We start from the raw sequence: 15,282 nt of genomic DNA, 5'->3' as shown, positions 1-15,282 counted from the left end.
CCTCTTTCAACATTGAAAGTTCATTTGCTATTCTCTCTCTAACCAGAATTATTAGCACAGTGCAACAGCACTCTTAGTTCTTTAAGCTAATTTCATCTGATACCTTATTTATTTTGCTTAATGATCTTATTTTAAGAGAAATACTTCTGAATGCTTTCACTTCTTAGGACTCCTTTATTATTTGTCCCCTTTAGATAACATGTTTGAAAACAAATTTCTCTATCAAATTATACATAATAAGAATGTACCACTTTTCTGTTTTAATCAGAGGGTTTTCACTAAGACTCTGCATATCTGAATACCCCACTTTAGGATTAGTCTTTCAAGGGCAACAGAAAGAAATCCCTGCATTAAAGCAATTACTGTTGTACACATCGAAGTGGGAGCCTTTTATTGTCTATATTTTTCTTTTTTGCCCCCTAGTTTTAAATACATAAAAGTGCTAAACTTTGTACTTATCTAACCCATAAAGTCCGGTCTGTTCCTCCCTAAACTTTGCTACATATACACTGCCCATCTGAATTGTGTGCAGTGACAAAGAGAAAGGGTTCTGATTTCTTCAAATCCTAAGTGATGTACGAATTCTGCCAACAAGGAGCCTCATCCTCTGTTTGTTTGCCATAGTGATGTTCTGCCTCCACCTCATTATGGGAAACAGAATTGCTGAGGGCACAGGCCCTGGCCTCAGAACACCATGGGCGATATGATGCGGGACAGGCCAATTAACCTCACTGCTGTGGCTTCCTGTCAATAACAGTATGTGTGTCTTAGGGGTGTTACATTTTGAAGATCAAATGGCATAATGTACATATACCCTCAAAACAAGTTAGCTATCTACAAATAATAGAAGTGTAGTAATTTTCACCTTTCCCAATTCATTATAAGAAGGCAATATTTTAAGTATTTCATTTCTCATAAATATTTCTGTCTTTAGATTACTTCTTCAAATTTGTTAGTGTTATGTTTTATCCAGTTAAAGATTTGTCATTCATGCTGTTTGCAGACTTTAAGTTGATTTTGGGTTCATATAATTGAAAACATTGTGTAGTGAACAAATATAAAATCAATTACAATTCATTTAATCTTGCTGTTCATGTTGATCAAATACAATTTATTCTTCTACTGAAAAACCAGGCTAAAGTAGTGATTTGCCAAACAAATGTTAATTTATCCAATGAGGTTATTTTTAGTGTAAATTTTTTTTTATAAAGAGGGCAATCAGAACAAAACTTATTTTGACAGATCATTTAAATAGAAAAATTTGATGCTTGTTAACTCTAAATGTAATTTCTTAAGACTACTCTATAGACCAACTAGGTAACTAACAAACTCTAAAGCACTAAACATTTTCTGTGTATTCCTTAATTCTTGTAGATTAACTCATTATATGTCATGTTATCAGAGAAAAGAAAATTATATAAAAGTCCTGTGGTTGGATGTTGAGTCAACATATATAATTATAATAGGACCAGGACATATCTTCAATCCTTGCTTATCTTGGTGAGCTTACAACTTGAAATTTGTCTTCATTGTCACTATTGTCATTCTGAGATCACTTTTGGAGGTATAAAGCGCCAAACCTAGAACAAAATAAGTTTTTTAAATATAGGATCTTGTTTTCTTCTTATCCTTGGTATCTCTTTATTTAAGGAATTAGATCAATTCCAGGTGCTGAATATTTTGGATATGAAACCTTGAAAATTAGTTGCTAGGTTCTTCTAATTTTTATCCTTTAGTCTTTTCACAATAAAAACACACCTAGACTAACTGGCTAAATGTTTCCCTTTAGTGATAACACTTATTCTTACTCAGTGGGATAATGCATGCACTTGATGGACGGGTTCTGTATGACTAAATAACTAGTAATTTATATTTCCCTTTTATATTTTAAGTATTTTTGCTTGTTCACTGAAATAATAATATAGCAAAAGGTAAAACTAGATTATTCTAATACAATAATGAGGCCAACGATGGATCACAAAAAGAAGTCAACTAAGTAACTAATAGAAAATCATAAGTAGATTACTCCATATAATTGAAAAAAATAACACTAAGCTAGGATGCCACCAACAAAAATGAATGAAATGGTGTATTCTTTGCACATCAGATATTCTGATCTTCCACCCCATGAGTGAGAGAGAGAGAGAGCGAGTGCTCATGAGAACACTGAGAAGACTCTTGGCTTAAGACTACACTTTGTTATGTCTTAAACATTACCAGGTTTGCATGGTATATTGTTGGGCTTTAGCTGGATGTTCTCCTTGAAGAGGTGATTAGCAGTACCCCCTCCCCCCCGAAAAAAAATGCTGCCCTATCACCAAGCCTACCTTAAAACACTGTACTTCATGGCTGCCATCTTGTGCCCACCTGTACCTTTATTTAGCCCCACAATTGAAAGGTAAAGAGAATATTTTTATAGTATATCACTTCAGAACACAAAGGAAGAGAACACATTTAATGGAAGAATCAAGTTCTATTTTGGGAAAACCTTAATTAAGAGCATTTCATGCTTTATTAAAGAAGTTATTGAATAGGTTGGAATATCTCATTTATTTGAGAAGTTTGCAGAGTGTTTGAAGGAATAGCAAACACACTGGTAGCATAGTGATGAAAGGCTGGTAATGGTAAGTCCCTGCTGGGCTAACAAGTAGTTTGTTTAATCTGAGACGGACTTTGCAATAAAGAACAACTTCAGCCTGAAACAGTTTAATCATTAGCATCTGCACATCCTTTGGGACGTTCTCAAAGGATAGTGTCCCGTTCTCATAAGTTTCACAGTCATAAAGTGCTTAACTAATTACACCTTGTACTGAATGCTAAGATGTTGTTTGTGCCAGTGTAGCATGCTCTCCTGTTCTTGGTGATCACCTTTTTTATTGAATTTGGTAATGTCAGAGACATTAATTTGGTAATTTTTATGTCATATGTATTTCTTTCTAAAGCCTCTATTTTGTAATTATTGCAAATAGGGGTTTTTAAGAATAAACTTATTTTCCATGAAGATAGTTATAACCCTATTTTTTAATGTGGAGGGAAATTTTATATTTACAGTAGTTACAAAAGAAAATATTTTTGATTGAAAACTGACATGTACACCACATTTTTAAAATATTCTTAAAGATTTTTGTCACTGGCATTAATTATTTAAAAATATTTTCTTATATGTTCCAGTCTAGGAGTATGTGTAAGAATACAGGCATACATTTTCAATGTTTATAGAAAATATTTTCCATTTCTTCCTGAAAATGTTATTAGAAATTTCTAGGAAGAAGTCATTTAGTATGGTTGAGCATTGTCTTTTTGCAAGATGAAGTAAACTTCTAACAGAGGATTAGTGGGAATGTGTTGAACTCTTACCTGGTTGTTTACTTTGAGAAAATTAACCTGTGTTTTCATATTACCTTCACATCCATCATTTGGAAAGCATGTGGATTTAAATTTGGTTTGTCTGATCTTATTTTAGACTTTAAGCAAAAATTGAATACTAGGGTGTGGAGAAAAGGTTTCTGAGTTTAGTGAGAACTGTGCTAAGGAGATTCGTGGCTTACATAGCTTAAATATCCATTAATGTTGAAAGAAATATATCTCTGAACAAGAAGACATTTAGCTTTTCAATATTATTTTTAATGTAATACAATCTGCACTAGTTTTTTAATTTACAAAATTAGACAGGATATTATCATATATTGAAAAACGTTCAATAGATGCACAGGTCTGTTTCAATAGGCTAAGACTCATCAGTAGAGATGAAGTACAGCCATAGAGTCAGGACCTGTGGAAGTCTACTTGTGTTTTACACTTTCATGCTTATATTTTACCACAATGTTATGAAATAAAACTAATGTATTCTTCAAGTAGGCATATTTGGAATATAGACTATTTCCTAATAGTCTGGTTGGTTGTTCATTTTTAGGAGCAGACAATATGCACACTAATTTTTTATATTTTGAACTTTTGGGGGAAATAAAACAACTATTAATTGTATAATTGGGCAATGCTTTAAATTAATTTATCAAGAGTATGTAATTTTAAGTGCAGGCAATACTTTGGAGGAAGAAAACACAAGAAACTAAAGTACTTCTTTTCTAGAGTAGAATTTCATAAAGCATTTCATAAAGACTTAGAAGTATCAAAAACAATATTTCTATAGACCCATGTATTTAAATCTTTGGAGGTAAGCTAGACTCGAGGTCAGGTGTAGGTTTTGCCTTCCAGACACCTCTCTACCTTCCCAGCCAGTAATCCAGCTGCGTTGGATGCATGCATTGACAGCAGTACCTTCCTTTAAGTTAGTGTACAGTCACATCTGAACATCTCGGAATGGAGAGCATTTATACGCTCACAGGAGCTGTGAAAATTGGCACGTCCCCAGTATAACAGACACATGTATGATTGATGCATGCTAGAAAGTGGCTGGTACTTGATTTGTTAATGGATGAATAATTGTGCATGGTATCATAGTAGAAATGAAAAATATATAGATTAGTAATATAATAGTAATTCAAATAATAATTGATAATATTTATACAGGGCTTACTATGTGTTGGCAGTGCTATAAGTAACTTACATGTATTACTTCATTTAATTCTTATCATATCTTCATAAAATCGGTAGTATTTTGCCCATTTTACAGAAGAGGAAACTGAGACACAAGCCTCACAGCTATTTGGTACCAGGTGAAGATTCAAATAAAGAAAATAGACTTCAGCTTTCCTCCTCTTAACCGTTATAGTACTTTCCATCTAATATGTAATGATAGCCTCATATAGATTTTTTAAAAGATATCTGAAAGTAATGAAATATCATACTTACCAAATTTTTGAAGACATTCTTGATTGTTAATTAAGCAAATTATTTTGAGTGCTTGCCTGAGACTAATCTTATGTGTCTGTCTGTCCAATGTTAAATTGTTTTGGATCCTTTACTCCTCGAATCCTAAAACACACACATATAAGATACCCAGAAAAACATATAGTATATAAGAACTGACACATTATATGAAAATGGTTAAAAATTAAAGATCTGCCCTGGCTGGTGTGGCTCAGTAGACTAAGCACTGGCCTGTGAACCGAAGAATCACCAGTTTGATTCCCAGTCAGGGCACATGCCTGGGTTGCTAGCCAGTTCCCCAGTGGGGGATGTACAGAGACAACCACACGTTGATATGTCTCCCTCTTGATCTCCCTCTCTTCCCCTCTCTCTAAAATAAATGAATAAATAAATAAAATCTTTAAAAAAAATAAAGATCTATATGTTGTTCAACTTCCTATAAAAACACCCTGTTGAGGGCTACTTATCACATATGGTAATAGGGACTCTTAAAGATCCATCCCACCACAGTACAACAAACTATTTTAAAATATGACTGTTTTGTGAGAAAGTTAGGGAAATTTCCCAAGGCAAATCAGATTAAAGAGAAAAAGCACAAAGCTAAAACTTGCGTGTTGTGCATAGGTACAAAGGAGAAGGCCAGGCTTGCCAAGAGCAAGACCTGGGTGAGTACACTGAATAAGACAAATCTAGGACAAAAAGAAACTAAACTTAGTTTAGAAATAATCCCTGATTATTTACAGAAGCAAATTCAAAGCTCTGTGCAGGAGGCAATTACAATTTATATCCTCAAGATATTCACAAATTAAGTTTAATCAAATAAGAGCTCTTAATCCCAATCAACAAACACACAGAGAAACAAGGGGTTGTATGGTGAAGTGATCAGGACAAAAAACAAAACAATAGATGTAAACCCCCAAGACTCCAGATGTGGAATTATATGTGGAGTGTTTAAGGAAATCCAGATGCAATTAAAGAAACAAGAGACTACCAAAGATGGCCAAGCAGGTTTGAGAAAAGACCAAACAGAATGTAAGGAAATGAAAGCACAATGGTTGAAATTAACATTTAATGATTATTCTCAGCCGAAGAAAGAAACAGTGAATTGAAAAATAGATCTAAAGAAACTGTCCAGAATGCAGTTCAGGGAGAGAACACCATTAGCAGTGTAAAAGACTGGTGAAGAAACAGGGAGGACAGGATGGGGGAGGACTACCCTTTGCACAGTGAAAGTCTCGGAAGGAAAAACTCTAAAGAATGAATGAAAGATATTATTAAAACTAATGGTTGTAGATTTTCCACATCAAGAATCTGGAAGTGCAACGTATAGCAAGAGAGATAAATAAAATAAAATTCACATGAGAAAATATTGTAGTGAAGCTTTAGAATATGTCACCAAAGACAAAAATCTGAAAAGCAGCCTAAGAGAAAGGATAGGACCCCCATGCAAGTGATTTCTCATCAGCAAAAATGGAAACCAAGAGATATCCTCAAGTGTTGAGACAAAAAGTGTTCTTCCAATTTGGGGTACTTAGCAAAAGCACTTTATACAACAAGTGCAAAATTAAACTATTTGCAAATAAACAGATGAGGGCGTTTTCCACGAATACCCTTCTGTTAAAGTATCTTCTAAAGCAGGAGTTGGCAAACTCCTTAATGGGCCAGCTAGCAAAAGTTTCATCTTTGCAAGTACTCAGCTGTGCTGGAGCAGGGCAAAAGCAGCCACAGGCAGTGTGTAAATGAGAGGGTGTGGCCATGTGCCAATAATCCTCTATTTACCATAACAGGTTGGCCCACTGAGGACTGTAGTTTGCTGACTCCTGTTCTGAAGGATGTATTAAAGACTCAGCAATTTATTTTTCCAAAAAGAAAGGTTTGAGATACCAGAAAACGTGTCCACCATGAAACTAACTGTAAAGAGTAAAGTATAAAATAAAACAATGTGTAGCTTGTCTTGCAGAAAGGGGAGACAGAGCTTAACTATTGGACGACTTTGTTAAATAATTGAAAGAGATGTTTGGAGTTCAGGTGTTTTATATTCTATGTATTATCCAAAGAGGAGGTAGAGAGGTAAGGATTTATAAACTTCAGACCTTTTTAGGTTGTTAATTTACATGATAAAATTACAAGGATGTGAGAGGATAGATATATCCAGTAAAACTTCCAGACTTTAGGAGGAGAAATGGAACAAGAAAGATATGTAACTCAATAAAAACAGGAAACAATAAAAGAAGCATAGATAAAGCAGGACAAATAGAAGGAATAATGTAAGGTGGTAGAAACATATTTTATAAATCGCACCAAAGTTTTTCAAATTTATCCATAACACTGGATAAAAAATAAAATCTAGCTTTTTGTTGGTTGAAGTCTACCTAAAATTCAAGGATGTGGAAAAGTTTCAAGTAATAGAACTGTTAAAAACATTAATCAAAAGAAAAAGGGAAACTATATTAAAAACAAAACAAATAGACAAGGGAATATTACTTCAAGATTATAAAAAGTGTAGTTCACCAGAAAGATACAATTCTAAACTTTACAAGTACATAATAACATAGCACCAAAATTAACATGTAAAAATTAATAAACTCTAGATATAAATTGACAGTCAATGTTATATTGGGAAATGTCTACAGAGTTCTCTAATCTATTGGTAACTCAGTCAGAAAAATATTAAGACATGAGACCTGTAAATAATCCAATTAATAGTCTTCATTTGATTAAAATACAAAACCCAACTCTACAGTTAAAGGACACATTCTTCTTAGTCACAAGTGGAATTTTTGTCAGATTCATCACATACTAGAGATCATGAAAGAAATCTTGACAAATTTCCAAGTGTCAGCTTTATTTATTGATCACAATAACATGATATTAGAAATAAAATTTAAAAGATGAAATTAAAATCTCTATTTTGAAAATTTTAAAAATACATTAAGTAACTTAAGTGTCAAGAAAAAAATCATAGAAAAAATTTAGATCTGAATAATACTGAAAATACCCCACATCAGAATTTGTGGAATATAGTAATAGTGATATAAAGAAATTTATATCATAAGTGCTCATATTGAAAAATCATAAAGACTGAAAATTAACAAGGTAAGCATCTTACTACAGAAATTGAAAAGGAAATACATAATCCTAGACAATATAAAAGGAGGGAAGTGAGGGGAAAACTGACTTAAGAGAGAATTTTTAAAAGCCCAATTGTGGTTATTTTGAAAAGACAAGTATTAAAGACTCAGAAGTTAATTGGATAAACTTCTGAAAGGATTAATCAAGACAAAGAAAGAATATTGAGAATGTAAGAAGGAATATGAGGACAGATACAGTGATAGTAAAAAGAGAAGAGCATACTATAAAAATTCGTAAGCCAGATTTGAAAGGTTGTTGAAATAGTTAAGTTCCTAGAGGGGGACATTGCATCTTGAAATTGACTTTAAAAGAATTGGAAAGCTTGAATAAGCCTATGACTAATTTTTAATTTAATGACTTCTTTTAAATCTTCCTGGAAACTAAGTATTTGGCCCAGAAAGTTTTACAGATATTTTACCATATTTTAATGAAATGATTATTAAAAACTAGAGTGTGAAAAAATATATTATGACCAAGTGTTCAAGAGGTCCCAGTTGAGTTTATCCCAGAAATGAAAGTGTGCTTTTTTAAAAGAATATTTATTAACAAAACTTATCACATTATGAGTTACATTAGGCTAAAAAAACATTGATAAAATACAACCCTTGTTCAGCTTTTAAAACAAGACAACAGACTTGTTGAGCAAACTTGTTGAACAATCTACCTCTGAATATGGAACTAGGGACAAAGGGGAAACTCTCAGCCTAAAAGTGGGAATTTAACTTCTAGCTAGTATGGTACAATAAGAAAAAAATAAAAGGTATAAAAATAGAATATGAAGAAATTAATTGTTCATTATGGTTATCTATAAATAATACAAAAGAATCTACAGGAAAATTTTTAGAAATGAGGAATTTTATCAATGGAATATTTAAAAGTTATTGTTAAATAACATGTTAAAAGTTATATTTCTAAATATATTATTTAGAAAATATTAAAAGCCATGCTTGTAAAAAAGTCACCATTGACAAGAACAATTGAGAAGACAGAGAGAATAAATCTAACACAAAATGTCTAAAACTTGAATAGAAAAAAAATTATGCATTTTTGTCCAAAGACTTAAAAAGACCCAAGTTAATGGAGAGCCACATGACATTCATTACAGAAGAGTCAGTACTGTAACGACTCAATTTCAATTCTCTGTAAAGTAATCTACAGAATCAGAGGAATTCTGTTCAAAATCCTAATAGGCCTTTCAAAAACCTTTGTAAGTACATTTTGAAATGTAGATGACAGAGCAGAGTCCCAAGAACAGTGCAGATTTCTGAAGTGAGGTAAGACAGAAGCTATGATAATTAAGATAGTGTGTTAGCGGTGCAAACATGGACATCCTGACCTAATAGACTAAAACGTCAACACATCATGACTGTGTGAAATTTAGAAGAGGTGGCTTTGCAGATCCATGGAGTAAGGATAGGCCAGTAGTGAAATGGTCTCCCACATGAAAAAAGTTAATTGTATCCCCACTTTATACCATTCAAAAACACTGATTTCAGATAAAGTATATACTGAAATGTGAACACAACAGCATCATTAAAACTAAGAAGGAAATATAGCAGAATAGTTTTTCTTCGAAGGAATTCTTAAATAAGATATAAAAGGTACCAGCAACATGAAAAATATTTGTGACTATGTAAATTTAAAAACTTCTGTTTACTGAAAGAACCAAAATAATGTACAATGACAGTTACAATGCAGGGTATACTGACAAAACATCAGACTAACGAAAGATTAGTATCTGGCATATTTAAAGAACTATAAATCACTAAGGAAACGATGAACAACCTAATGGAAAAGTGAGTAAAAGATATGAATGGCATTTCATGCAAGAGGAAATAGAAGTTAGAAGCACAGTGGGATACCACTGTAGCCCTGCCAATGAGTAGAAGACTGGCGGGGACAGTTGGGTGGTGTGTGTGCTGCGATTCCACTCTGGCGGGAAGGGTAAGGGATATCCATTGGATAACCACTTTGAAGATACATTGACGTCATCTAGTGAGATTGAAGATGGACTTCTCCTTTTATGTATTCATTAGCTTTACTCCTACCCTAGAGAGCAGTGGTTTTCAAACTTTTGACCATAACCCACATTGTAAAATTTTACAGTGAGACTCAGCACTTTTATGCATGTATATTTTTAGAACAGAAAATCATCAGCAAACATTTCTTGTCTTTCTTGTGTCACATTCTAAAATGTTCTGTTTTCTTTCACTTAAACCAGGGGTGTCAAACTCATTTTCACCAGTGGCCACGTCAGCCTCATGGTTGCCTTCGAAGGGCTGAATGTAATTTCAACTCCTTAACAGTTCAGGAGTAGCTATATTTATACAGTCCTAAAATTATTTTGGCCCTTTGAAGGCAACCATGAGGCTGATGTGTCCCCTGGTGAAAATGACTTTGACACCCCTGACTTTAAACAGTGGCTGTCACCAGTTTCTAAACAGATTTAAGAACCAACTGATAGGACGTACCATTAAAGAGATTTTAAACATGTAACAGGAAGATGTATACAGAAGTGTTTCTATCTATATTGTTTATCATAGCCCGAAATTGGAAACAACCCAAATTCCCCTGATAAGAGAGTACATAATAAAACAATTTAATATTACAAGCAATGAAAATGGGGTCAGTTTACACATAAAAATTGGATGAATCTTAGAAAACAAGTTTTACTCACAAGTAAATCTTAGAACACAAATTCAAAATAAGGATGAAGCAGTTTTCAAAAAACTCGGCAATAATGCTTATGATAACCATGATTTATGGAGTATTACACTCTCCTAAACTTTTAAATTTTAAACACACACATACACACGCATAGATGCATATTTAAATTTACTGGCTTTAGATTATTTTCGTTTCTGAGGGAAAATATGTTATATAATGCTATAATGTATATTTAACTAGATGTAGTGAATTCTTGTTATGTTAATTACTTAGAAAACAAATTATAGGTGGAAAATAATTCTGAGCCCACATTTATTTCTTTCCAGAATAAACACACACACATTTGTTAATATCTCTATATATTTTGTATAAATATATTATTAACATACCTATGTATTTTTAATATAGATATGCTAGAATCTACTATCACCATAAAAAACATGTGAGCCTTAAGAACTCAGATAAATTATCGATTATGCCTTTGAAATGACTAGTCAAAACTGATTGAAGTTTTAAAACCCTCTGTAGTCATTGCTGTAGTCAACTATTTTCAACCTTTTTCATCTCATGCCACACATTAACTAATTGCTAAAATTCTGCGGCTTACCAACAAATACGTTTTTGCCAATCTGACCGAAAAAAAAAGGTGTAATTTCAATTCCTTCACACCAGATGTCTATTGTTGTGTTGGCTGTTATCAGTTTTTATTTGACAGTGTAAGGGAAAAGAGGTCAGTGTGCCAGACTAAACTGTCAGGTATTCGTGTTTGAAAAATTCTTATAGCGCACCAGCTGGACAGAGCCACTCCCGACGGGATAGCCTGTGGCTCTTTCAGACTAGAGCATGTGGCAGGCTGCATCCAGGAGGCTGTGAGAGTGCTTGGCGAATTCCTTTCGGCGTTGCATGGCTGAAAGTAGGTGGTGGCGGTGCAATTTATTTGCCAATTGAATAAATAGAAAACCAGATCAAGAGTAAGATAATTTAAAAAATCAATGTCTTGTACCTAATTATCTTTATGTATGGCTTACCCTTAACTTTATTTTCTGGCTTTGAATTTAGAATTAAAGTAACCAGAAGGTGATTGTTTTTAGAGTAATGTGGTTTTCTAACTATTCAGCTTTTCTATTTTATGCTACTTTTATTTCTCAACATTTTGAATAAAAAAAAATCCCAAATTACTGTTTGAACTGGAATATCAGTTTTAAACTAAATACCTATTTCTATGCTGTCTATTGGTATTTTACCAGCTAAATTTTCCTAATAGTTATAATGTCAGAATTAGATATGTTTTAAATGAGATAGGCTTCTAAATGAAAATCAATAGTACATTTTCTATAAAACAGAATAGCTTTAAGAACTACTTCAGACCTTATTTCTAAATATAAACATTATTTTTATAGGTCCTAGGAAGTAATTTTGACTTTTTTTGCCCCTCGGAATACTAAAAAGGTGTGGCAATTATATGTGGTAATAGGTAGTCTATTAAACGTCCTCACTGAAATGCATCCAGTCATTAAAGTGGAAAATCCACATCAGAAAATTTTGTACTTTAATAAGTTTCATAAATAAACTACATGATATATATTCTTATGTTTCTCCATTTCCTTGTATTCACTTTCTCAAGCAAGAAATACAGCTTTGATTTCTGAGTATTTATCTTTCTCTCCACCACAGTCCACTCTTCCTACATCCTCTTTCTCACATATACATACAATGGTTGCACATGCACACAGATATACACACTTGCCTTTGAAACCAGGCTTATGTTTTGTGTGTTGCCTTCTCCTACTTCCAAATTTATGTTGATTTTTATTACAGCTTTTGTCTTATAGCTGGCACTTACCATATGCCACTGTAATATGAAGCAACTTGGTGGACAAAACATAGATTATAGCTACTTTCAAATCTTGCATCTGCCTCTGACTAGTCTCATTATAGTGAACAAATACTTAACCATTCTGTGCCAGAATGGAGAATACAGAATCCATTTTGCAGATTGGAGGGATTGCACATTGAAGCATTTGCCATTGCAGCTGGTCTTTCATAGTTTAGCCATAGTGATGTGTTAATATGTCATGCACTGTGAAGAGTATGAGAATTTACCTTGTTAGCCTGCCAGCGATTCCATGGATGTTGGCAGAAGACACAAGACTGTGGGGTCAGAGACAAAACATAGTTTATTACAGCAATAGCAGTAGCCAGAGTAAACAATTTTGTCAATTCCTGAGCCCAAATTCCCATAGGGCAATGTTAAAAGGGCCAGGTATAATACCTACATGCTTAGGAGTTTGTATTACAGGGGAAAATCCTGAACTTAGGGGACCCAGTATTATCTAAGAGATAATACAACTTCTCCCCAGTTTATCATACTGGACAGCAAACAAATCCATTTGCTTAAGAGGGAGACACTACTTCCACTTTCCAATACTCTTTGTTATGCAAATATCTTTGAAAAGAGAGTTTGAAACAAATGTGCTCCGTTAGTACTTATATCTCAGAGTGCTTGGTCTTACACTTTCTTGCTTGAAAATTGCCAGTATGCCAGTTTCCTCAGAAGAAAATCCAGCTGGCCTAGAAGACCAAAAGTACTAAATGATCAGGCCTGAGCAGATCTCCTGACCTCACCTTATACCACCACACTGGCCGCCTGTCTCTCATACCTTCCAGCAGCCTTTGCGTTGGCTCTTCTCCCAAATCACCGAGCTGGCTCTTCGCCATTTAAAGTCCAGCTTGTGTCAAGTCAGTGAGTGAGGCCTTACTGACAACCTAGTGTAAAGTAGCTCCCAGGCCTTCTCTCCCATCACTCCTTTTTTTTTGTAGTGCTGCATTCATTAAATATTTTATCGTTTGTTGTCTGTATTGGCCTTCTGCCCCACCCTATCACAGAAAATGTAAGCCTGTTTTAGAGCTATACATATATCTCATCTTAAAATAGTACTATTTACTACTTGGTCTCTCAGTAAGTATTTATTGAGTGGATGGATGGATGAATTAATATCCTCTGGGGGTTTTCCCTTTTTTCCCCTCGTGCTTTTCATTGTTTTGGTGAATAATACTAAAGTTTATTGTTTGATTTCTAATGAGAAGCTTTCACTATTTCTAGGGTTAAAAAATATTACATTAAAGGAGGAATTAACACCTCCCTCAAAATAAGATAAGCCACCTCTTTGCTAAAGTTTAATTATTCACTTTCCTATTTAATACTATTAGTGGTAAACTAGCAATTAAATAACCTGTGTGGTTTCATTGGTACTGAGAAATATGGTCTCCATAGGAGATTGTAATATGATGCCATGCTGGTTTTTGGCACTTAGAAAAACCCACGTTTTGCTAATTCCCACAAATGCCACATGAGAGGTATTTCTTGATATGTATAAAACTTAGAAAAGCACATATCTATTGAGATCTTCTTATATTTTACAGGTTGTTACTTGTTTGATGAATAGTCAGAGGGTCTGCGTTTGAATGCCAAATATTTCTTTAGTCACCCTTATAACACTTCTCTCTATATGAGAAAAATTGTTAAATGATTGTAGTATAAAGAAAGGAGCCATTTGAAAATTTCAGCTCCTTTTTACTATTTGTTCAACTATTTTACTTGTACTCAATAGTTTACTTAGCAGAGAAAGTATGGGAGACTCTAATACAATGCATTCTTTTGGAAATATATGTAGAGAAACAGTTTTGACTTGTAAATTAAATAGTTTTTGTTTTTAGTTTCTGTTTCCCCTCTCTTAGTTTATTACACTAAGATACAGGTACTTTAAACCTAACAGCTATATTTGTAGGTACTACATGACATATTTAACAAGGGTTTGTGTGCTAATCTTTTAAAAGATTGTGTCACTAATATAATAAGTAACCATTATTTAAAAGATATTCATCCCCAGTTTTACAGATTAGTAATTTTCCATTTTATTTGTTGAATCACTGTGGTTAAAATTGATCATTTTTTAAAATAAATTTTCTATAGCAAGCAATAAAAGAAAATGTCAAAAAACGTGAAGCAGAGGAAAAACAAAAACGTGCCAGAATAGCCCAAGAATTGGCGGAGAAAGAAAGACTTGAACGCCAACAGAAGAAAAAGCGCTTATTAGAAATGAAAACTGGTAAGTACCATCAAATTTGCTATTTATACTATGTATAGTTAAGATTTATACTGGTACTTTATTAGCAGTGTAATACTTCAGTAAAAAAGAAAGGGATATGATTACTTATTTGTATTATGAAATCGCAGAGCACTTCATTTTTTATAGGCTTCCCCCCCCCCCCTTTAGTTTACTAACTAGTAGTGTTTTCATTCTAACTTGGCTTGTAGGTGATTTTGGTTCTCTGGTATATTATGGTTCCAGTCTTTTTCTTTGACTACCCTTTCAACAACCAATCTGCAATAATTTATGTCAGTTAATAAATCAACAACTATTGGAAACTGTGGGAAACTCGACAGACCAAGTAATCCTGTGTCTTCGACAACATATGAGTACACTAAGGGAAGAAAAAAGTGATTAAGAGACTCAGACATATCAACCAATTGCAATAAATGGAACTTAAATATAGGGTGGGGCAGAAGTAGGTTTACAGTTGTTCATATGGAACATAATAAGAAAACTAATTAACACTACAAGAATAAACTGTGTTTTGCTTACAACTGTA

At 33.5% G+C, this 15,282-nt stretch overlaps 1 protein-coding gene across 4 annotated transcripts in view; it reads left to right on the top strand.

Annotated features, from left to right (window-relative positions):
• DIAPH3 (diaphanous related formin 3) overlaps positions 1–15,282 on the top strand; it is a 465,949-nt gene that overhangs the window by 311,822 nt on the left and 138,845 nt on the right. For all 4 annotated transcript variants that reach the window (XM_045839232.1, XM_045839231.1, XM_045839234.1 and 1 more), the window contains one exon: positions 14,603–14,738. In XM_045839232.1, the coding sequence (XP_045695188.1) occupies positions 14,603–14,738 (136 nt within the window). The remainder of the gene's footprint in view (positions 1–14,602; positions 14,739–15,282) is intronic.

This window comes from Phyllostomus hastatus, unplaced genomic scaffold (genome assembly GCF_019186645.2).
Source record: "Phyllostomus hastatus isolate PE091 unplaced genomic scaffold, TTU_PhHast_1.1 phas_contig_29, whole genome shotgun sequence".
In the NCBI taxonomy this organism is placed as follows: domain Eukaryota; kingdom Metazoa; phylum Chordata; class Mammalia; order Chiroptera; family Phyllostomidae; genus Phyllostomus; species Phyllostomus hastatus.
This window is presented reverse-complemented; position numbering and strand designations above follow the sequence as displayed.